Here is a 23,789-nt window from a genome sequence, read left to right as displayed (position 1 = left end):
AAGAGACTGTTCTCCTTGAGTCACAAGTTGCCCCGCTTCTTGGGTCTCGGAGCTAGGAGAGAAGAGCTGATCGGGAAAGTTCGATAAGGCGAGCATCTTGTCCCGACACCGTCGAAAATGCACAAAGGGCGTAGGAAAGTGTTCCAAGAATGCTTTCGGCCTACGAACTAAACTTACAGGAAGCCTCCCACTGGTCTCCTCTTTAATCGACCATTCTACTTTGAATATTCGATGGATTGTCGACGAAGAAGGCCACCCCGGAATGAACAAGGTCCAAGGAGCAAGACAGCATAATTCCCAACTTGCTGAAAGTCTCTGAGTCGGAGGAGCTGCTTGGTTGAGGCATACTCGGATGATCTGAAGAGCGAGAAGATCCAGCAAGATGGGTTTGAATGTCTTCGACGGGCGATAGAAGAAGAGAAGTAGCGGGAAGATCCCGGATAACGTCCGCGGATGAAGGATCTTCAATTGTTGAGGGACCTTCGACCATCGAGGCCGGGACAATGGCAAGGGCTAGCGAAGAAGGCTCCCCTTGAGGCTCTATAGACGAAGGAGCCGCGAGGTTCGATAAACTTCCAACAACGGTAATATTGTTGGGCCCCCCAACGGTTGGATCAAGACCCACTAAAGGATCTTCGGGACAAGTAGTTGGAGGTGCTTCGACATGTTGAGGGATTATTGGAGATTCCACCGGAGATTTGCTCTTCTTCGCTCCCATTTTTCGCCGTTTAAGAGAAGTGAGCATTTCCTCATCAGCTTCATCATCCGAGTCGTCGCCTAGCAGCAAAGGTAAAGTACGGTCACTATGGGCCAAGAACACCAAGAAATTAGGAAGAAAGAGACTCACCAGAAAAAGTCGTCGGACGTTTGCGACCACCAATTGAGGGGGATCCGGTTGCACCCTTTCTCCCGATTTTCTTCAATGTATGACTGAAGGGTTGTATCCGGCTACTCTTGAGGATGGAGGAGATGGCATCTTCAAAAAGGCTCTCGAAGGCAAAGGACGTCCACCAGGTTGTAAACTCAAAAGTTACATCGGGACTAGAGCGTAGTATTGTCGGGATGTCCCTCGAAAACCGCTAATACATCATAGTCGTAATCTCGGCGCGGCAGGCGAACGGACCATCAACCTTGATATTATAGACCTTCTTGTCCATCGATGGGAAATCCATGAGATAAGGAATAGGCATAGCTACTGCCCGTCGAAGGCCGAACCGCTTGGCGCGGTAATGAGGAGAATATGGTTCAAAACCAAGATAGAACCTTCCCTTAAGATATAGCCGGATTGGAAGGTCTCGAGGGAATAGGACAAAGGTCCAAAAGTCACGATGATTGAACCGTTTTAAGGTTCGAGAGCTGAAACAAAAGTTGAATTCGCCTGAGTAGTAGGGAAAGAAGTCTACTTGATCAGCCTCATAAGACAAAAAATGTCGAAGAAAGAACCGGAAGGGTTGAACATCACCGGGAGCCTTTGAGGGGGCAACTTGGAGCAGTCGTATACGAAGTTTTAAAGGAACCATGTTAGGATTGAAGGAAAGAACGCTCTTGAACATGAAAGGAAAATAGAATGCGACCCAAGCTTGAAGAATCCAGAGCGGACTGACAAAGACACTGTCTTCTTCAAAATTTGACATTAATCGAGCAGCATAAGAAATACTTCTATATAAAGACGCTAATGCAAGAGGGCCAAGAGCAACAAGATTCCATTTTGCTAAAAGTAAGGCAAGGTCATAATAGTCCTTGGATACTTTGAGAGTCGGACTAAAGAATAGATACTTCGACAGCCAAAAAAGAAGGAAAGCCATTCGCTCCTCAAAGGAAACAGCCCCGGATGTTCTACGGTAAGCATCAATGAACTTCCCGTAGGCAAGAGTATCATCAGAGATGGGGCGGTCCTTGGTTTTCCCCAGATTTTTGACAGAAGCCCCATAAGGGGAGAGACCAGCTATGGCAAAGGTATCTAGAAGGGTTACGGACATGGGACCCCATGGGAAGAAAAAGCAATTGATAGAGGAGGACCGAAAGCTTGTAACGGACCCCAGTAGGCCTCTATTCAAATCGTGGGACAACATGCTGACCTCGGTGGCTGTCCCGATCTGCGCCGTTTCCCGGAGACCGATTGTTGGAGTATCCTCTTGAAGCCTTTGGAACCAGGTATAAGCTCGGTCATCAAATGATGGAAAACTCCTAAATCGCTGAGCCGGCAAAGACCAAATATCCTTTAGTGGAGAGGCTTGAATAGGAAGCTGTTCATCGGCCCGCATTGGGAAGCAAGATTAAAGAGATGATGGAACGTGGTGGTGATCGTGGAGGCTGGGTCCAAGAATGAGACCGGCATACTCTCGTTGAGTGTTCAATAGCTTGAAGAAACAATGATCAGCATCATTACTATTGATGATCCCATCGAAGCGAGCAATGAACTGGTGAGGAAGGAACTCGTGGGTTTCGGTCGCCATGAAAAGCTTGAAATGCTCGGGAAAGGGGTTTAGGGTTCAAAGAAAACCTTGGATGAAGAAAGACGACAATTGGGAGCTTTTTCAAAGATCCTTAAAAGCAAGACAAGAAGAGCCGATGCACGGTACGAAGTCGAAAAGGTTGCGTTTCGGGAAAAGGGATCAAGAGGAAAGCGTAATCATCATTTGTACAGTTGGAGACCATCAAATCGGAGGAAAATATTTTAAAAGAGGTAAATCATCGATTTACATCTTTTAAAAGGGGGCATGTATTGACACCTAAAGCAATCCAAGAAAGCTCGTGACAAGCACGCGAGGAGGCAATAATCAGCTACAGAAAGGAACACCGAAGCAAGGTACGTGCCGATCAAAAAGGTGCCACGTGTCGGGGTTAATTCTCGCGCCACTTCCTTCCGGAACAAGAAAAGCGCACGGAAGAGGGCCACGATCGAGGCGATTGCTAAAAGATTGGCGGTAATCCCCACGAGGTAAAAAGAAAAGGCGCGAAGACCGGGAAACCGTCATCCACGTGGCTTATGGAAAAGGGCAAAGCGTGAGGTAAAAGGAAGAAACCGCTTAGCGGTTACCAAAGAGCATGCCTATAAATACCTCACAGTAGCAAAGATACACGGACAACAAACTCAAAACACTTGCATTTTCAACTAGCTCTTAGCCTTTAGCCTAGCCTAGCTATAGTTTTTCAGATTCCCGTCGTCGATTCAATTCCGGCGAGTCTCATATCCAGAGTTAGGTGTCGTCGATTAAATTCCGACGTCCGCTCACTAGGTTCGATACCGTCGATTAAATTCCGGTGTTGCACCCTTCATCCATCCCGTCGAGTACCGTCAATTCAATTCCGGTATTGTGTCCTATAATTCCCCGTCCAATGCTGTTGATTAAATTCCAGCATTGTGTCCTACATCATTTCCCCGATCCCGTCGATTTAATTCCAGAATCGTGTCGAAATTTGTTATATACTTCTGCTATTGCACGTGTTGGGCTATCGAAGTTATTGAAAGACCGTAACGTGCCTTTTGTACCAATCTATTACATTTGACATTCTTTGTCCAAAATCGACCCAGAACTCCTTTTCGGAAAACGAACGGATTAAGTTCGATAAAAGATTCTCGCGTTAGCAACCCTTTTTGGGCTATAGTCATTTTGGGCCCGGAATCCATAACCAAGAAAGCCCGGTCGAAGGATTTAGACGCGCAACAATAATACAAAATAAAAGGGCATACCATGAGCTTGTGTGCATTTTGGATATATCGATATATGTCGACTTAGAGTGTGCGTGTGCATCATATGCACACGCGCTCATGACCAAAATAAAATCACATTAAATCACATTTAATTTAATTTCTGCCCAATGTAATTCGATAGCCGTTATTACAAATATATTTGCAATATCGTCTTTCCCGTTCGACATCATAATGTATTGGTTAAGGTGTGTAACATTTTTAGGTTCATCACTCAGTTAGCAATAAGGCATGTACTAACATATTAGTACTTCTAAGAGAATTGATTGTCCCAATCAACCTCCAAGTCTTACAAGCCATGAATGACATCTAGCAATATGTTATTGCTACCCAAGGAGTGTGAATGCATCAAGAACATAATGAAACCGTCAGCTTTGGTTATAGTATAATTCAATCCCTTTGTCTTATTATATTCCGATCAAACAAAGATCTTGAAATATTTGTCAAGCCACCAATTCGATCATATATACAAATCTTATTCGACATGCATTTATACGAGACATGAGCATTTCATTTTCGATTACAACCTCGGCTAAGGATTTCAATGCAATGTCACAATTATATCACATAGGACATCATATCTTGCATGTAACAATGAGACATATTCCATTTTATGCACACATGTGACATCGTATGTGCATGAACTATGACCATCAAGTACAAAGGCGGATCAATGAACCGCCAATATGCACTCTTGTGAACTATAGCCATCCATCACACAAGTCAATACCGTGCCTCAAGTCTAAGGATTATTTACACAAGACTAGAGCATGAACGATCGGACATTGACTATGCTAAAAACTTTTATGTTGCTAATCGTTCAATGCATGTCATGTTCAATGAGCCTGTCAGGTACAGCCACCTGAATTCTAACTCGGATATCATAATATCTAATGACTTGTGACTCGTCATTCCCTTAAGTATCCAATACTTAATGGTAAAGCTAAAAACACTTAACATGATCGATAATATCCACTCAATGATCTATCGACCGGGAATAGTTTAAAGATTCAATCAAATAGTGAACTCGCTACACATATTCTTGGTCTCAACAATAGGTTCGATCTAACTATGAAAAAATATTTTTTATTTTTATTTATTTTTTCCTTTTGTTTTTTATTTTTATTTTCTTCTCTGCTGGTCGCCGGCCATGACAACCTGGCATAACCACTCGCCCAAGGTTGGTGAGGTCGGTTCATCAACCTTGGGCGAGCTCAAGCTTCACCCGAATCGAGCAAGGCGGGTGAGCTTGAGCCTTACCGGCCTTGCCGAGTTTGCCGAGGTGGAGCCTTGGGTGAATAGTTGTGACCAACGACTAGTAAATAAAGAAAAAAAATAGAAAAGCAAGAAACAAAAAAAGAGTAAATTTTTTTTAGCCAAAATAAATAAAAATTCAACTTTTTTGGTAATTTTTAAAAATAAAATCAATTTCTTGCCAAAAGACAAAATTTGTTTTCCAGCTCACTTTTAAGTCTCAGCCAAAAATCGAAAATATCATCAATTTTCTAAAAAATTACTTTTCGAAATTATTACATTTTCCGTAAAACAAATGGAGCCTTAAATATGTGTCATATGAATAAATGGGTTTTCTAGGCAAGCGTGATGTGGGGCTTCTCGAGAGGAAGTCACAGGGAATGTGCAGAATATCCTAGTGAAAAGACTTAAATGAAAGATAAGATGATTGAATGCACGTTTCCTCAATTTATAGATCACGATTACAGATATTTAAAAGAACTGAAAAATATTTGACTCCTTTGAAAGGGGGCCGGATCGATATATCATTCGACAGAGACTGAGTTAGAAGTGACAAAGGTAAGATTTGTCAACTGTTAAAAGCTTTTACTAAGCAAACTCAGTTAGCCGGCAATAAAATTAGTTTCAGTGGGCATGGAATATAAGAGACATAACCAAGTCTTGGAACGAAATATTGACATACGAAGTTGAGTTAACTGATAAAAGGCCACGTTGTAACTGTCGACGAGTAGATATAGAATTACCATCAAGTAATGGAACCGAAAAAGTCGGATGTAACCTACAGAGACTGATATGGATGCAATTGTCAGAGACATATTAATCAGGCATTGGAAATGAATGCCTCGAATGCAATTGCCAGAGAAGTAATTATGCAGAACCGACTAATTTGGTGCAACATTAAAGTAGATATCCGTCTATGGAAAGAGCATAACCGTTAGGTGGTGGAATCACGATCCGAGACATGTGAATAAGAAGTGCTAAATTGCATGAAGCAAGCAGAACTAGTTTAATGTTTTTGTAGCCGTTTGTTATCTATAAATTAGATATTTATATATTTGAATTGTATTTTGTACAATCATTAAGAATTTAAAGAACACTATTTGTTCAAATTTATCTTCTTGTTTATCTTTACATGTAGGATCTTTAATTTCCTTCTCGCTTATATTTCTTTTCCAATAATCAACAAAGGACACAATCTTCTCTCGATTCACTCATCCATTCATGTTTTTGTTTTTAGGTTGGACATTGATCCGCGTTTCAAAAGGTGATTGAATCAATCAAAATAAGTTTGGATGTACGTTATTATCCTTCTGTATCAAGATGCTGACACTCTTCTCCCAAGGACATCATGGGCAATGCACAAAGTGACACAATATCCCATATAGAAGAAAATTCGGCGTAGGGTTTCCTGTGATAACCACTCTCCCGATCTCTCCTTCGCCTTTCCTCCGCCCATCTGCCGCTCGACCACCCCATATCCGGTGGCGCTGCTGGACTCCACGTGTAACCGCCGCCCAGGCCAGCGAGCCCGCCTCCGCCCAGGTCCGGCGACGGCCTTGGACCTCCAGAAGGCCATCTACAGCAATTGCCGACCCAATCGACCCTCGTCTTGTTCTGATCTGAGTAAGCTTCTTTGGCTTAGAATTGTGGTTGGGTGACTTTTACCGAACGCTTGTTTGTATTGTATGAGCCTGGCTCAGTGAGAAACAGATCATTCACTCAAAACCTGCCAATGAACAGACCGTTTGCTGAAACAATGGCGGAAAGTTTCCCCGAGGATATCTGGGTCGAGATATTCTTTAGGCTACCGGTCAAGTCCTTGATGCTATTCAAATGCGTCTGCAGACGATGGCAGTCTCTAATATCCGACCCGGGCTTCGCTAAGTCGCATCTGCAAAGGCTAAAGGCAGGGGATTTAATTCCTAGTCAGAGAATCATCAAGAGCCACCTCCTCGGGCAACCCCTCATGACTATAGACTTTGAAGCTCTTGAAGGTGCCATTAGCGATGGACGTGATTGCGAACCGGTAGAGCTTCATTGTCCTCATAGTCCACATAAGGACTATTCTTTCTGGAACGACTCTTTCATCGTGGGTTCTTGCGATGGCTTGATATGTGTATTTGTCCGCAAAAGATTTCTCATATATAACCCGGCCACCAGGATTTATAGGGAGTTGCCCGGTTCCGATTTTGTTGGAGAAATTTACTTATCCGATGAATTCGTAGGATTCGGATATGACTCACGATCTGATGACTACAAAATAGTGGGCGGCTTTGTCGATTATGGCAATTGGGAGGTGGAAATATTTTCGCTCAAGTCCGGTTGCTGGAGAAGTATACAAGTCCCGTTCCAGGAAGAAAGCCATCTCAAAGTAAGTGGTCCAGGAGTTTATTGGAACGGGGGCATACACTGGTTCGTTGACTATAGGGTTGCTCACAGGAGGCAGGGTGTGATCATGTCATTTGATTTGTCGGAGGAGAAATTCCATCGGGAGCTCCCGGTCCCTGAAGTCAATGTGGACATAGTCTTAGTGGGAATCGGGATCCACGGGGCCAGTTTGTTCATATACAACAGCCGCAATGATAGTCGCGTAGAGGCATGGATAATGGATGAGCACCGGAAAGGAGGATCATGGACAAAATGGCTCAGCTTTTGCATGCACCCCCCTGTGGTGGCCCCCATGGCCTACACAAGGAGTGGGAAAATTGTTCTTCGGATGGATATGTTTATGGTTTGCATGAATATACGGAATCTGAGGCCAAAGGAAGTAAAGCTGATATATAGGATGAATATGGATGAAATTGAGGATATGGAGCGGATGGTTCTGTTCAATCCGGAGGATCGTAGTTGGGAGGCTTATCCCATAGAGGGGGAGCTTATCGAACATGCTATCTATTTGGAAAGTCTTATTTCTCCCTATCTTGGCATTGATCCATCGAGAATGTAGAGCCTTTGAGAGTCATCCTGATGCATTATCGAAGTCCACATATGAAGACAGGTTATCGTGGATGAAAGATTTATTCTGGATGAAACTGTTCTCACAATCATTCATTTGTAATTATTTTTCACCCCTGGTTTTTACCATGGAAGTTTCCTTAAGTTAGGTAGTTCTCCAAGTACCCCCTTGTAGTTACGAATCTCTTTTTCTTCTGTGAATTGAGTTTATGATCAAATTGCTAATTCATGTCAATTTCCCTCTCGGAAATATGATTACCACTCAGGTATACTACTTTTGCATCCGCATCAACTGTGGGACTTTCTTTTCTTCTTGCTTAATCCACACATTGAAGAAAACGGATTAACAGAAACAACTGCGTGTGCCCTGAATAAAAATTCCTTCTGCTTATTTAAGTTGTTGCTGATGCAAAAGTTATCAAAGAATTGAAAACAAGCTTCTTTTGAAGTCGAAATGGATTTAAACATGAATAGATCTTAAGTGACCGGCACAATCAGCCGTATGGCCTCATCACATACTTGGAAGGCTACCTCCATCTAAAATAAATAGACCTATCTGGCAGGATATTGGCAGTATGTCTATGGCAAAAAACAGAACGATATAGATGAACTTTAACGAGATTGGCACAAGCAGGCAAAGTTGCAACTTCAGGTCATGTAGTATAATGTGATGAGTGAGTGAAGCCTAATAACTGCACCACAAACGAGACAATGTGAACGATAATATGAAATTTGGTTGAAGCCTTGTTATTTGACGTGGTACGACGAGCATAAGATGTCAAACCTAAAACAAGCAAGACAAAGTTCATAGGGCCTTCCAGTCCATGCCGATAGCCAATCTAATCAGCGAGGTTAACTTGATGTGCTATCAATATCAACCATCAATCTCCTCGGACGAAACTAACTTGTCAGAAAAACGCAAGTTGAAAGATGAATTCAAAGCCTTTGCAAATTGCAAGTCGTGCATTAAATCAAATGCTTCATCGGAGGGAGTCTCTCCTGACAGCAGCAAGTGATTGCAATTGAAGGCAGGCATGGAGATTTTAACTTGCTGCCTCAGCATTCTTCAACTCGAACTCCGGGTTGTGAGCCAAACACAAGTTCCCGAATGTTTCTCAGTGTCCATTTGTTTCACTTAATCTTTCCATAATAAGATACGAAAAAGATGATTTAAAATGGACCTCCTCCTGTATTGTAAAAATGGAAATTTGTAAACATGTCAACTTACAGAAAATGAGTCATTCATGCATATGTAGTAGTACCTATCGGCACCTAATCATGAAAATCAAGTCAATTATCTTACTTCATATCACAAAATGAAGTATTTGAGTATTAGCATGTAATTATATGTATATTGGGGTATTTCTGTAATTGTGTTTATTTATACCCTTATTGTAATTAGTCACTCATATAAATACACATTATATAACCCTAGTTTGGGTTGAGCCACCATAAACACTCTGTCGTTATTTCTCTCTGACTCTAAACATCAACATGGTATTAGAGCGGGAAAACGTCTCACGTTCTTCAACATCTTTGCCCCAAATCAACACTTCTTTTGCTCCAATTTCTGCCTCAACAATGTTAAATACATATGCGAATTTTTCTTCTTCTCTACCACCATTTTTGCTATCATGTTCTCTTTTTGTTAATCCCAATTTCCCTTTACCTCTCAATGATATGCCGCCCACTAACACCTTTTTCTTTTCCTTTCTCTACTGCTCCGATCTTTCCTACTACTCAAATTACGGCCGTGCAATCAGCCTCGCCATCTCTTGTTCTTCTCAACATCACTAATCCCATCTTCATGAAGCTTGATGCAGACAATTATCTTTTGTGAAAATCTCGGTTTGAACCAAATTTAATTTGTAACGATCTGCTGGGATATGTGGATGGATCTTTTCCATGTCCGTAAAGACTCATCAATGATCCGAATGGTACTATGGTGTCTAATCCCTCTTATTCCATTTGGGTCAAGACGGATCAATGCGTTCGCAGTTTGATTAATTCAATCCTCACAGTTGAGATTTTCCGTGAAGTTCATGGTCTTCGACATCTTGAGAGATATGACTCGCTCTAGGGCGATGCTTTATTGATCGATGTGTGGCCAAGGAAATTGGATTAAAGCTTGATTTTCAGAACGCCGTTAAAAAAACTGATCGATCAATATCTTATTATCTTTGACATCCGAAGTCAATTGCGGATTCTCTCACCGCAATCAATTGCTCCGTCTCTGATAAGGACTTGGTGATTTAAGTCCTCAATGGGCTCCCATCATAGTATGATCCTTTTGTCACAATGATCACCAATGACCCTACTATTCTTTCATTCAGCAATCTGCGGTCACACCTTCTCATACAAGAAGAACGATTTCTCCAAAAATCAAATGCCTCGTCTTCATTTGATATTCATCATGCGATCGGTCATGCCCCTTCATCAAATCCACCATTTCGAGGGAATCGTGGTGGATGTAATTTTAGGGGCCGAAGATATGGTCGAGGACAAGGTGGACGGTCCTTGCGTGATCAACCGGTTTAGAAAGCGTCCAATGATCGATTTGATTTACAGTCATTCTCTGTCCCTTATGTTGATCGGTCCTCCTCTTCCTCTAGTTAACCTCCTGGCGGTTCGAAGCCCTATGTTCCCCCATTCACCTTGGGAGGCATTCTTGGATCTAGCCCTAATCTTTCTTGTCAAATCTGTAATGGAGCCGGGCACATTGCGCTACAATGTCGGCAAAGATTTAACCATGTCTTCACTACGACTAATCTATCGGATTCTTTCTCAACCCTCTCGGTTGGTGAAACCTCTAGTCCAATGTAGTATTTTGATAGTGGAGCGTCGGCACACATGACTAATGACATTGGTAAAATTTTAAATCCTAGACTCTTTTATGATTCGACAAAAGTTTCAGTTGGTGATGGTCATTTATTGCTTATTACACAAGTCGGTAAAGCCTTTTTACATCCGATTCTCGATCTTTGATGTTATCACTTGTCTATCATGTTCCTAATCTTGCTAGTGATCTTATCTCAATCACTCAACTTTGCCATAAAAATTCTTGTACTATTGATTTTAATGGTTCATCCTTTTCTTTGAAGGACCAACGAACCGGGAAAGTTCTCCTCCAAGCTAATTATTCTCATAGTCTTTATTCGATTTCCAATTCCTTGGTGTCGTCTCACTTGTATCCTATAGTGGCTTCTTCTGCTTCACCCAATCGCTTGCGTGCTCATCTTGGTCATCCAAATAAAAAAGTTTTAAGTCGTATTTGCAATTCGAGTTCTAGGTCGGTATCATGTGAGTCTCGTCTTGTCGACAAATCTCATCAATTGCCTTTTGAGTACTGTGATCATCGTGCTTCTTTTTCTTTAGTTGTAATTCATTCTGATGTATAGACGAGTCCCATTTTATCCAATTTTGGTTTTAAATATTTTGTGTTATTCGTTGATGATTACTCTCGGTTCACTTGGATTTTTTCGATAAAAAATAAATCTAAAGTGCCTACTCACTTTCATTGCTTCCGTTCTTTTATCAAAAATCTGTGCCACGGCAAGATTAAATTCCTACAAACTAATGGGGGAGGTGAATATACCAGTAATTCATTCCAAAAATATTTATGTGAAAATGGTATTATTCAACTCTTTTCTTGTCCAGACACCCCATCTCAAAATGGTTTGTCAGAATGCAAAATCAGACATTTAGTCGAAATGTCTCGAACCTTATTAATCCATGCTCATATGCCTCCTCATATTGGGTCGATGCTCTTCTCACTGCAGTTTATACTATTAATTGGCTTCCTACTCCTATCTTATCTGATATTTTCCTATTTCATTATTTATTTGGGTTCCAATTTGATTATTCATTCTTTCGAATTTTTGGTAGTGTTTGTTATCCTTTTCTTCCATCCCGTGTCTCCCATAAACTTGCACCTCATTCTATGCCATGTGTATTTCTTGGTTATGCGTCGAATCACAAAGTCTACCCTTACCTTGATCGGTCAAGTGGTCATATCTTTATCGATCGTCATGTTTGGTTTGATGAGGAGAATTTTCCCTTTTCACAAAGTTCTTCAACTCTTAGTTCCGTAAATAATTCTTCCGATTCAATTCATTCACTTATTTTTTTCCTCCAATCAATCTATTCTTCCTTCTACCTTTTTTTAGCATCAAGCTCCTCCTCCGACTCTCTCTACTTCTCTAGCCCAACCTCTTAATACATCTCTCTCCTCCTCTAAACCTACCCAATCTGGTTCCAATTGTTTTTCACCTCCACCACCCCTCCTTTCTAACCCACTCTCTGTGTCCCAGCATAACTCTACTTCTGACCCGATTCCTCCTACATCAGATTCACAAATCCTTTCTACATCTCTAGCTAGCTCCTCTACTTCTGTATCTTCTCTTTCCACTCATCCTATGTAAACTTGTGCTAAATCTGGAATATCTAAACCCAGAAAATTTTTTAATCTCTTTCCACTATTCGAAGGCCATTCTTGACTCACGTTGAAAAATGGCCATGGCGGATGAATTTAATGGCTTGGTCACTAATCACACGTGGGATCTTGTACCACCCAACCGTTCTAAGAACTTAGTGGGTTGTAAATGGGTTTTTAAGATTAAGGAAAAATCTGATGGAACTATTGAACGCTTCAAAGCTCGTTTAGTTGCACAAGAATTTAAGCAATAGGCGGGATTGGATTATGACAATACTTTTAGCCCTGGCATTCTTTGTGAGGAAGTTTACATGCGTCAACCTCCTAGTTTCTTTAATACCGAATATTTGAATTATGTGTGCCGTCTCCGGAAAGCCATTTATGGTTTAAAGCAAGCTCCACGTGCATGGTTTCTTTGCTTCAGCAATTTTTTATTATCATTAGGTTTCATGGCGAGTAAGGCCAATCCCTTGTTATTTGTCTATACTTCTTCTCGGGGTCGTCTATATCTTCTACTATATGTTGATGATATCCTTGTTACTGGTGATACTCCTCATTTATTACAATCTTTGATTACTCGACTCTCACAAGAATTTGCTATGAAGGATCTTGGACCACTTCACTATTTTCTTGGTATTAAGGCTCATCACCAATCTAATCGTACGTTTCTATCTCAAGCTAAGTATGTTGATAGCCTTTTGCACAAGATTGACCTTGTTAAGGTAAAGCCTATATGTACTCCCTTGGCATTGAAGACTTTGTTGTCTATTAATGATGGTAAGCTTCTCGCTTCTCCAACGCTACATCGACAAATGGTTGGTGCATTGTAATATGTGTCCATGACTAGATCCGATATTAGTTTTGCTGTAAACTTGGTTAGCAAATTCATGCATCAACCCAGATTACCTCATTTGCAAGCCATTAAACGTATATACTGTTATTTAGTTGACACATCTACCCATGGATTACTCATTGAGCTGTGTTCTCCCACTTCATTAATAGCTTATGCGGATGCAAACCGGGCTGGGTGTTCCGATACTTGATGTTCAACATCAGGTTTTTGTGTATTTCTAGGCACTAATCTTGTTTCATGGAGTACAAAGAAGCAACCTACTGTGGCTTGTTCTAGCATAGAGGTTGAGTAATATTCTGTCGCTCATTGTGTTGTGGAGACTATTTGGATTCGGCATTTACTTCGTGAGTTTGAAGTACCACTTTCTACTCCTTTCACTGTTTATTGTGACAACATCTCTACCACATATCTTGCACTCGGTCATGTATTTCACACTCGCACCAAACACATTGAGTTGGATTTTCACTTTGTTTGAGAAAGGGTTGCTTCCGATGATCTAAGTGTTCGCTACATGCCTACGGCGGATCGGCTAGCGAACATATTTACAAAGGGGTTACCTAGCATGCGTCATGCGCTATTGAGATCCAATCTCTCGGTTGTTACACCTACTTCAGATTGAGGGGGAGTATTAGCATGTATATATTGGGGTATTTCTGTAATTGTGTTTATTTATACTCTTATTGTAATTAGTCACTCATATAAATACACATTATATAACCCTAGTTTGGGTTGAGCCACCATAAACACTCTGTCGTTATTTTTCTCTAACTCTAAACATCAACACCGAGAACATGTATCCTGTGTAGAAATTCAGTCCATGTAGTTTCAAATAAACAACTACATTGATTTTTTCTTTCTTTCTTTTTTTGTTTTGTTTTGTTTTGTTTTGTTTTTTGGTCGGACCTCATAGCATGTCACCAAAAGTCTAGGTGCATAAGACACCACCATCATCACTTGGCATTACTCGCCAGAAGATGGAGTAAAACAAAAGGTTTGTGCGAGGCCTCTCTTGTTGAAATCTCTTAAACTTCTCTTCCTAAACATCGACAGAAGAGATCTCGCAAGGGCAAGTACATTTGAACATTGAAAGCGACATATCAGCAAACAGGAGCCAGAAAGGTCACTACTCTTGCGGATAAGTGTACGCAGCGAGATACAATGTCGCACTCAGCGCACTCCCCTACTTTTAAAAACATGGACATTTGAGTAGAAAGTTTATATGAGACCTTCAGCAAAAGTTTCATGGAGGATATCTTCATCGATGTATTCTCGAGGCTATCGCCAAGTCACTGATCTGATTCAAATGCATGGCGAAATAGTGGCGGTCTCCAATTTCTGACCCAAGCTTCATCAAGTCACTCGTGTACATAAGGAGTGGGAAAGCCGTTCTTCGAATGGATATGGACCGGGTGATTCTGTTCAATTCAGAGGATAATAGTTGGAAGGATTATCCCTAGGGAGGGACAGCAATACCAAACATAGTATCCAACATGCTATCTATTTGGAAAATCTTATTTCTCCCTATCTCGATGGTGAGCTACCAAGAATCTAGAGCATCTAAGAGTCTGTTCCGATGCATTATCGAAGCCCACATACAAAGACGCACATGACTCTCAATAGGGTTAGTGATGGCGATATCCCGCATGACTTTGTTCACTCACCTCATTAGTTTTACCATGGATGTTTGTTTTGTTCTTCTAGGGTTTGCCTTTATGATCAATTTGCTACTTCATGTACAATTCCCACTGGGCAATACACGGATTATTATTAATCCACGCATTGAAAAAAAATATTAATAGAAATAACTGCCCACGCCCACAAACGTTCCTCACGCTTATATAAGTTGAGGTCGAGACATAAGTCTTACAAGAATTGAAAAGCTTCATTTGAGATCGGAATTAGTTTAAACCTGAATAAATCTTAAAGAGACCGGCACAATCAGCCGTTTGACCCCATCACATACCCAGAAGGGTGCCTGCGGGATATCAGTAGTATGGTTACAGATCAATCTGAGAGTAGATGTGGCAATACTAAGGCAAAAATGAAACAATAAAGACGAACTTTAATGAGAACGGCACGAGCAGGTTTGGTTGCAACTTCAGGTCATGTGGCATAGTGTGATGAGTGAGTGAAGCCCCATAACTGCACCCCAAACCAGACAATGTGATCGATAATACGAAATGTAAGAGGCCAATCTTCACGTACAGACGACATGCCAACATTAGCAGCTGAGCTTGCAATTTGGTTAAAGCCTTGTTCTTTAAGGCAATATGATCGGCATGAAATGTTAAACCTTACGCAGATTATTCATGGAGCTAGCCAATCTAATTCGTGGGAACAACGTGATGTCTTACTAATTCACTTTTTTTTCCCCACACAGAGAGTTCAGGAGATTATTCATGCACCTTTATACACCAAGAAAATCAGGTCAATTATCTTAGTCCATATCACAAAGCGAAGTATCTAAGAACATGTAAGTAATGTATCTGAGAATATGTATCCTGGGTAAAATATTCAGGCAATGCAGTTTCAGATAAGGATCTTGTCTAAATGAGAATTATGGAACTCTTCACGTGAAGTTATTTTGATATACTTTACAAAACCATAATTTTGACTTCTGGATTGAGAAAGATAATTTTCATTTCCTCTACATATCTTTCATTTTGTTGTTGGTTTATACATATAACGCTATTCATATTTCTTCTAACATTCAGTGCGGAATAAAGAAGGAGGTCTATTGTACCTTGAGAGGAAAGCTGCTAGAAGTCTTATGCACCGAGTTTTGTATTCCGATGAGCGAAATTATCAATAAAGATAGTGCTTGCACGCCTCAGACAATTGTTCTTGCTTTCTCATCTTTTCTAAATAGATTTTTAACAATTCTTATTTTTCATATTATCTAATATTTTTCCAACAATATCTTTCCAAATCGTCTCTGGATCATTGTCTGTCACGTAGTAAGATTTGGTTTTATATTCTTTCTACTTTTCTTCTTAAACCCCGTTCTTCTCCTTTTGGTCTAAAACCCTTGGTCTCTTTCTACTTTTTGCTTCATCGGTCTTCACATCGCTAAGTTCGACAACTTAGAAAGAGACGAGCATACGAATAATGAGAACCATGACTTGGCTTTAAACGTCGAGTCAAGGTGAACATTATTAAATTAATGTCTTGAGAAACAAAAGAGCTAGTGAATGACCCATCCTCTTTTCTTTTTTGGGCTGCACTAGCACTGCTTGAGAAACATGCTAGTGGCATTAAAGCCCACTCTGCAATTAAATAAACTGGTGATATTGCTACTCCCTAATTGATTATCGAAGTCCACATACGAAGAGCTACTCCCTAATTGAGTTGAATACTCCTCGAAATAGCTCGCTGTAATCATGGATCTCGTGTTCTTCTATGATCAAATTGTCAATTCCCAGTGGAATCCCTGTGGCCAATACGAGAACCACTCACGTATGTTACTGTACGATGCCATCAAACTGTGGAACGTGTCTTTTCTTCTATATAAATCCACACAACGAAGAAAACAAAAGATGGAAATACCCACTCGCACCCTCAAAAGGTGCTTACGCTTACACAAGTTGAGGTTGAATAAGAAGTTTTACAAGAATCGCAGCCAATCTTCATTCGAAGTCGAAATGAGTTTAAACATGAATAAATCTTTAAGTGACCGTCACACTAAGCCATTTGGCCCCATCACATACCTGGAAAGGTGCCTCCAACTAAAATAAATAGACCTATCTGGCGGGATATACTAAGGCAAAAATGAAACAATAACGAACTTGAACGGGAACGGCACAAGCAGGCCTGGTTGCCACTTCAGGTCATGTAGTATAGTGTGATGAGTGAGTGAAGCCCCATAACTGCACAACAAATGAGACAATGTGATTGACAGTACTGAAATGTAGAGGCTAATCTTCAAGGAGAGAGATGACATTGAACATTAGCAGCTGAACTTGCAATTTAGCTAGAGCTTTGTCCCATAAAATGTCAAACCTCAAGCAAGGAACACAAAAATCCATAGCGCATTCCACTCCATTATGCCAAGCCAATCTAATTAGCGGGACCAACGTGATGTCTTATTGATTCACTTTTTTTCTTTTCCACAAACATAGAGTTCAGGAGATTATTCATGCACCTTTATACACCAAGAGTCAGCAACCTCCTTAGACAAAACTAACTCACCAGAAAAACACAAGTTGAAAGATGAATTCAAAGCCTTTGCAAATTGCAGGTCGTGCATCAAATCAAATGCTTCATCTGAGAGAGTCTATCATGACAACATTAAGTGATTGCAATTGAAAGCAGGTTCTTACCTCAACATTCTTCACCTCAAACTCCGATTTGTGAGCTAAACACAAATTCCCGAATGTTTCACAGGGTCCACTTGTTCCACTTAATCTTTCATAATAAGATACAAAAATGATGATTAAAAAGGACCTCTTCCTGTATTGGAAAAATATAAATTTGTAAACACGGCAACTTACAGATCTCCATCTAAGGACAAGGCAAAGTTGCCTCCACCACCAAGTGCAAGGGAGTCATTCATGCATATGTAGTAGTACCTATTGGCACCTAATCAAGAAAATCAGGTCAATCATCTTACTTCATATCACAAAGTGAAGTATCTGAGAACATGCATCCTTTGCAAAAAATTCAGGCGATGCAGTTTCAGATAAGGATCTTGTCTAAATGAGAATTATGAAACTCTTCACGCGAAGTTATTTTGATATACTTTTCAATCTCTTAAGACCAAGGTCATCCCTTGAGTCACGACACTCAAGATGACCAATCCCAAACATTCATATAATTTCAGCTGAAGGAAAAGATAGTTTAACCTGTGAAGTTGTTATGCTTATACAATTGTAAATTGTCCTGAGATCACAATATGATGTGGTACTTCTGAGTGCGAGCACCTTATTATCTACCCCACTCCCACATGCAGTGGGACTGATTATCCTCTATTTTTATTTGATTAGTAAACTTTACCTGGCTTTCCTTAGGAACATAAATTGCTAAGAGCATTATTTTGATCCATGCATAATTTAACTATCTGCTTGCTTTGGTAATCTTAAGCAAGACAATTTCCACCCCAGACTGTATATTGGGAGATCATGTTCACTCCTTTTCCCATAACCAATCCTTTGCCACTTCTTGAGCCATTGAAACTCCATGATGTGACCAGGTATGACTGAGTAACTTCAGACTCACTCTCGAATTTATAAAGATTCAGCACTGAACTGGATGCGACAGTTAGTCCTTGTCGTAACTGCGACAGTTGATCAAGGAGGGGAGCAAGGTGTAGCCTCTTCAAGGCAAAAAGAGGGGGGAGGAGAGTGTACTAATGCTCAGAGAGACAATAAATGTACTGATCAGTGTATGAATAAGAGATTCATTGCCTTGATTCCGTGCGTCAGGCAACAAACCCTTATAGAAGAATTGTGGATGCCACTACTGCAGCAAATTAGAATAGTCTATTGACTTGTATGCCCTCCCACCAGTTTTCTTAAGCAACTACATTGAATCATATCAATAAGTTTCCAAGAGATTATTCAGCTACAGAATTTTAAAATCTTGATAATGCTGAATTCAGAACTTCAGATCCGGAGGAAATTGGGATGCTAAAGAGTCAACCAGTCAATGCATATCAAACATAATTTTGTTCTTTTATAGTCCTTTTTACTTGGGTCAATATGACCAATTATACCATTGACAAAACCACTAATCAAGGCAAAAGAAAGTATGATATTTCTTCCGTGAATAATAAATCCTTATCCAACAACCTGTGCAAAGGTAAAATTCAAATTGCATGATTTTACCAGTTGATCGAAATAATCTTGGTTGCCCATATAATGTTGTGAATACAAATGTTTGGTTTGTCCCCTGCGAGTAAACAAGGACCCATTACCAAAAAAATTCTTCGAATCAAGAAAGAAGACTAAACTATCTCAAATCAAGAGAGGAATGAATATGATCACAAATACAAAGATAGCAAATAAAGAATGTTATGGATCACCTGATATTTCCTTTTCGCTGTGGGCTTTAAGGGGCAGTCTAGCATGCCACCAAATACTGCTCCTTGCATGTCACCAACAATCTAGGTGCATAAGACACCAGCATCATCACTAGCTATTACTCGCTAGAAGATGGAGTAAAACAAAAGGTTTGTGCGGGGCCTCTCTTATTGAGATCTCTTAAATTTCTCTTCCTAAACATCAACAGGAGACTTCCCTAGGGCAAGTACAGTTGAACATTGAAAGTGACATACCAGCAAACAGGGGCCAGAAAGGTCCGCGCTCTTGCGGATAAGTGTGCGCAGTGAGATACCATGTCTCAGCGTACTGCCCTTCATTTAAAACGATAACTATCAAATTAAAATTCTCAAACTATGGACATTTGTGTCAAAAGTTTATATTCAGCTTAATAAAGAGATATGGAAGAACCAGTTGGCACAATGTGTCAGGACTCTCTACAGAAAGATAACAAAGAGACTGACCTGTATAGCAACACCCATTGGCAACCTTTCACAAGATTGGGAAGGGATGAGTAAAAAAATTCATATAGATCAGCAGAGATAAAAACAGAATCATCCATGAGATTATGAAGAGGCTTGTCTGACCAATGCTTGTCAGTTGCCTCTTCAAACAAGTCAGAACCACTGGTACTTCCTTCGTCTTCTTCATTCGTACTTAGCGATTTCCCATTCTCACAGACTGAAGCACATTTTTTAGAATTTTCATGGCAATCAACTGTTGCTTTTCTTTTGTCTAGAGTATATTCTACGAAACCTTCTGAAGATACATCTTGCCATTCAGGTTTTTCATCATTGCACTCAGCAGGAAGCGATTGATATAGTTCAACGTCCTGCTCACACTTCTTTGATCTGAGTCCATCAAATCTGCTAGTTGGAATGACATAAGAAAAGTACGAAGAGAGAGACGTCCCTTCTTTAGAACTCAGCCTGGCCTACAACAAGTAAATTGAGTACACAAACCTTGAGTCAATAGTTAGAAATTAGAATATCCAACAAGCAACAGATCATGCATACCCCTGTTCAGAAAAAGATGAGAAAAAGTAAAGATGAGGACTTAAGCGTGACCTTGTGACGGCTCATCAATTGTTTCTTCTTAATGACTAAGCTAAACCAGAAGCCTATTATCATCACTGTAATAGAGAGCTGAGTTACATAAGGCCTACGCCCTTTCAATAATACTAATTTGAGCACGAGAACAAGAATGATAGGGAGCCGAGTTACATAAGGCCTACGCCTTTTCAATAATACTAATTTGAGCACGAGAACAAGAATGACAGGCAATACTGACACAGAGCATCCATCAACAGGTAAATCATTGGCACAGTATAGCAGGGTGCACTACTTAGGAAAAATGTCATTCCACGGCAAAGGAATGTAAACCAGCTAAAAAGTACAAAGAAAGTAGTTCTTGATTGCTACACAAAATAGAAAGACTGAATGAGAATTTAAGCCAATTTGAGCTAAGGATCAACTGGCACAGCCACTAAATATCAAAGATGCATGATTTTCGACAATGGTAGCAGGACCATCTCTTTGAGGGTGACAGTGACGCCTTTACTCCAAGCTGTGATCTCTGATGTTTGACCAATCCATTAGAATGAAGGGAAGTGTGAACAATTCCAGAAAGGAGGAGGGCAAGATTGTAATCAACATTACTGGTGATTTAGCCCAATTTCAGCTAAGATCAACAGGCACAATCAGACTATACAGCTACAAACCATTCCTACATGTCATCATAACATTTAAATAGGAATAGACCCTGACTGGGAAACACATCCTCACATAGACTCTTGAATTCTCATGTTACTCTAATGTCATAACCATATATAAAAACAGAAATATCCAATTTAAACTCCTATGTCCATCCTATATTTTCCTCTTTTTGGTTCCACCTCAATCCATTTCTCCATACCGATTGTTGCTCAGGGTGTCTACTCCAGATAGGCAGAGGATGAAGCACATACCAGTTCAAATGAGAAAAAGCGAGCGCTCACCTCGATACTGGCCTAAACTGAGTGAGGGCCCCTGAAAGACCTGGACCTTGGCCAGGTCACATAAGTAATGAATCTCAGATCGATTCCCCATCCACCAAGTGACAACAGCCACATCTGTCAGCTCGGAATCCACAGATCACATAGTCCAACGCCACTGCTCAACAGTGGCTCCTTGGCTCGACATAAGTATTGGTCAGAAACCTCGGCCCAATTAAGTTCACTAAGCTAAACACCTATAACGCCCTTACATTCACTATCGTACACCTTTTCCTACTTGACTTGAGCATCAACCGGCTGATCCGGGACCCAATCTCCGATGCCTTAAGGTCTGCAACCCGCAGATCAAGCCCCATTTTCTTCCATTAAATCCGCTTCCACCCGGTTCACCTGATCTCACTCTCCTTCAAAACACCAATTTTTCATCTCATAAGAACTTCCGACCCCATTGACAGCACCCCAAACTGTTTGGACGATAATCAAGACCCTACTTTTACACCAAAACATGCTACATCCCGCAGACATAAAGAACCCCAGAACGCGATTCAACCACATATCCCAATAAAAATCAAGCAGAACACATCAAACCAACGATGCAAACAAGTGCATGTGTACAAACGTAGATGCCCACATAAAGAAGAAACAAGAAAAGTTACCTGGGGTTCGTCCGAATGGCCGCTTAATTGCGAAGACGGTGAGGGAGAAGAATGATCCGGGGAATCAGCAAAGAGACGCGAGAGCTTCTCCGAGACCCTCTCCTTCAACGTGTTCATTATTCTCCTATTCACGAGTCTTTCTTGATTCTACAAGGCGTCATGTGATGCGGATCTTCTTGAAAAATCAATCCTCGTACGAGCTGATTTCTTATATCTTCTTTCTGGGGTCGGTTTATAAATGTCAGCTGTTGGTGTGGGGGTGTTTGTTTTCCGTTGGGTGCCTCGTCGAATTCGTGGAGATTAAGAATGGAGGCGAAGAGGGGGAGCAAGACTCTGTCGGTGACCCCACAACCGTTTCAGAAGGTGGAGCGATCCACGGAGTTGAAGGTTAGGTGGACGAGAACTTTCAGCGTCCGGACACTTTTGGACGACGGAGAGAGAGAGGGGAGGCGTGCTAGGCCCAAGGTGGAAAGCGCTTTTGTTTGCTTGTCGTTACTTTCTGCCCCCATTCTTTTTGTCGATGTATTTCCATCTTTCAACAGTAAAGATAAAAACACGTGAACTACACTAACCCCGTTTACCGACCAAAAAAAACTTCTTTCGATTGTATAGATCGATTGGAGCATCGGGAATTTGACGTGTTCAAATTCCAACAGTTACCGGCAAAACTGTTCCGGGTCGAAGCCACCTGTACTGTCTAAAAATCTCAACTTTGATGGGTTAATGGGACCGAAAGGATATTGTGTGGCCTTTGGATAGCCTTTGGATGTAGGGCTCCTTGACTCCATGGCCGCACAATTGGTTGGAGCATCGGGAATTTGACGTATTCATATTCCACCAGTTGCTGGCAAAATTGTTCTGGGTTGAAGCCGCCTGTACTGTCTAAAAATCTCGACTTTGATAGGTTAATGGGACGGATAATTTAAAAGCCTTCGTCTCAATTTCTCTTAAATTATTATTTTTAGCTAAATCATGGTAATTGAAAATATTCAATAGTTAATTAGAATTGGGATATATGAATGAGTGTTTTCATATGGTGAAAATCCAAATTAAGCATAGATTTTAGATAGATAAAGTACTAAAACTCAAGCAATGAAAAAAAAATTGGGTAATAATACAAGTTGTCCATGAACTTTGGCCTCATGTGCAATGTAGTCCCTAGTTCATGAACTTTAGTCCAATGTGAATGTAGTCTTGAACATTTAATTTGCTCAACATTATTCATGAATTTTTTGTATATGTTTAATTTAATCCATGAACTATACGAAAATGTTCATTACGGTCATTTCATTAATTCAAATTCGGGGACAACCTTGAATATTTTCATATAATTCAAGGGCTAAATTAAACACGCATCTAAAGTCCATGAAACATATTTAATAAATTGAAAATCCATAGATCATATCATACACTTGGTTCTTGTTCGGGAACCATATTGAACATATTAAAAGTTAAGGGAATTTGCAACTTTCTTATCCATTATTTCCTTATTAAAGTTGTTTCCGCTTAAATGAATTTAGTGTTTAAAAAAACACCTTCACTTGGAATCCTAGATGTGGGGAAATCATGTAGCAATGATAAACTTATTGTTCACATGTCGGTTTAGTCATAAATTGCCTAATTCGTTGATTTATTTTAAATCTTTGCATGAAATTTTCAATGCAGTCATCTCGACAAATTTTCGATGAAGATAGTTAATGTGTCGATATACCACATAGGACGATCGGCGACGATTGGACCATCACATTAATAATTTTTGACAAAAAATGATTGAAATGACTTTATTGGAATTTCGCACAAAGTCTTAGCTCTAGTTATAGAAAATTTAATAGGTTAGAATTGAATTGACATCAAGTATAATTTTAAGATTAATTCAGTAATTGTCATCTTTGGTTAGAT

General features: G+C 40.4%; 2 protein-coding genes and 1 long non-coding RNA gene across 6 annotated transcripts; 2 read left to right on the top strand and 1 right to left on the bottom strand.

Moving 5' to 3' along the window:
• The first annotated feature begins 6,384 nt into the window (after nt 1-6,384).
• On the top strand, nt 6,385-7,913 carry LOC115755013 (F-box/kelch-repeat protein At3g06240-like). The gene is made up of 2 exons (XM_030694243.2): nt 6,385-6,589; nt 6,707-7,913. The coding sequence occupies exon 2, from the start codon at nt 6,723-6,725 to the stop codon at nt 7,911-7,913; it is 1,191 nt and encodes a 396-aa protein (XP_030550103.1). The 5' UTR covers nt 6,385-6,589; nt 6,707-6,722.
• A 435-nt stretch (nt 7,914-8,348) lies between these two features.
• On the top strand, nt 8,349-17,091 carry LOC125316080. 2 transcript variants are annotated; one of them, XR_007199400.1, is made up of 3 exons: nt 8,349-8,494; nt 15,196-15,308; nt 17,033-17,091. It is a non-coding gene; the product is annotated as an uncharacterized LOC125316080 (long non-coding RNA). The 2 variants fall into 2 exon arrangements; XR_007199399.1 differs by lacking the exon at nt 17,033-17,091 and having other exon boundaries at nt 15,196-15,348.
• On the bottom strand, nt 8,807-22,217 carry LOC115755022 (TLD domain-containing protein 2). 3 transcript variants are annotated; one of them, XM_030694260.2, is made up of 8 exons: nt 21,891-22,217; nt 19,706-20,175; nt 19,478-19,550; nt 19,226-19,306; nt 19,029-19,092; nt 17,697-17,784; nt 17,581-17,610; nt 8,807-9,031 (listed from the first exon to the last, which is right to left on the bottom strand). In XM_030694260.2, the coding sequence occupies exons 1-8, from the start codon at nt 22,005-22,007 to the stop codon at nt 8,965-8,967; spliced, it is 990 nt and encodes a 329-aa protein (XP_030550120.2). In that variant the 5' UTR covers nt 22,008-22,217; the 3' UTR covers nt 8,807-8,964. The 3 variants fall into 3 exon arrangements, with proteins under 3 accessions (XP_030550120.2, XP_030550118.2, XP_030550119.2); XM_030694258.2 differs by lacking the exon at nt 8,807-9,031 and adding an exon at nt 15,187-15,348 and having other exon boundaries at nt 17,526-17,610; XM_030694259.2 differs by lacking the exon at nt 8,807-9,031 and adding an exon at nt 16,795-17,072 and having other exon boundaries at nt 17,526-17,610.
• Nucleotides 22,218-23,789: the final 1,572 nt, after the last annotated feature.

This window comes from Rhodamnia argentea, chromosome 1 (assembly GCF_020921035.1).
Source record: "Rhodamnia argentea isolate NSW1041297 chromosome 1, ASM2092103v1, whole genome shotgun sequence".
NCBI classification, from domain to species: domain Eukaryota; kingdom Viridiplantae; phylum Streptophyta; class Magnoliopsida; order Myrtales; family Myrtaceae; genus Rhodamnia; species Rhodamnia argentea.
This window is presented reverse-complemented; position numbering and strand designations above follow the sequence as displayed.

Coding starts and splice junctions, on each gene's coding strand:
- LOC115755013 (XM_030694243.2), top strand. CDS start 6,723: ATGGCGGAAAGTTTCCCCGAGGATATCTGGGTCGAGATATTCTTTAGG.
- LOC115755022 (XM_030694258.2), bottom strand. CDS start 22,007: ATGAACACGTTGAAGGAGAGGGTCTCGGAGAAGCTCTCGCGTCTCTTT. Junction 20,176..21,890: donor GCCATTCGGACGAACCCCAG/GTAACTTTTCTT, acceptor TACTTGTTGTAG/GCCAGGCTGAGTTCTAAAGA. Junction 17,785..19,028: donor AAGATTATTTCGATCAACTG/GTAAAATCATGC, acceptor TTTCTTGATTAG/GTGCCAATAGGTACTACTAC.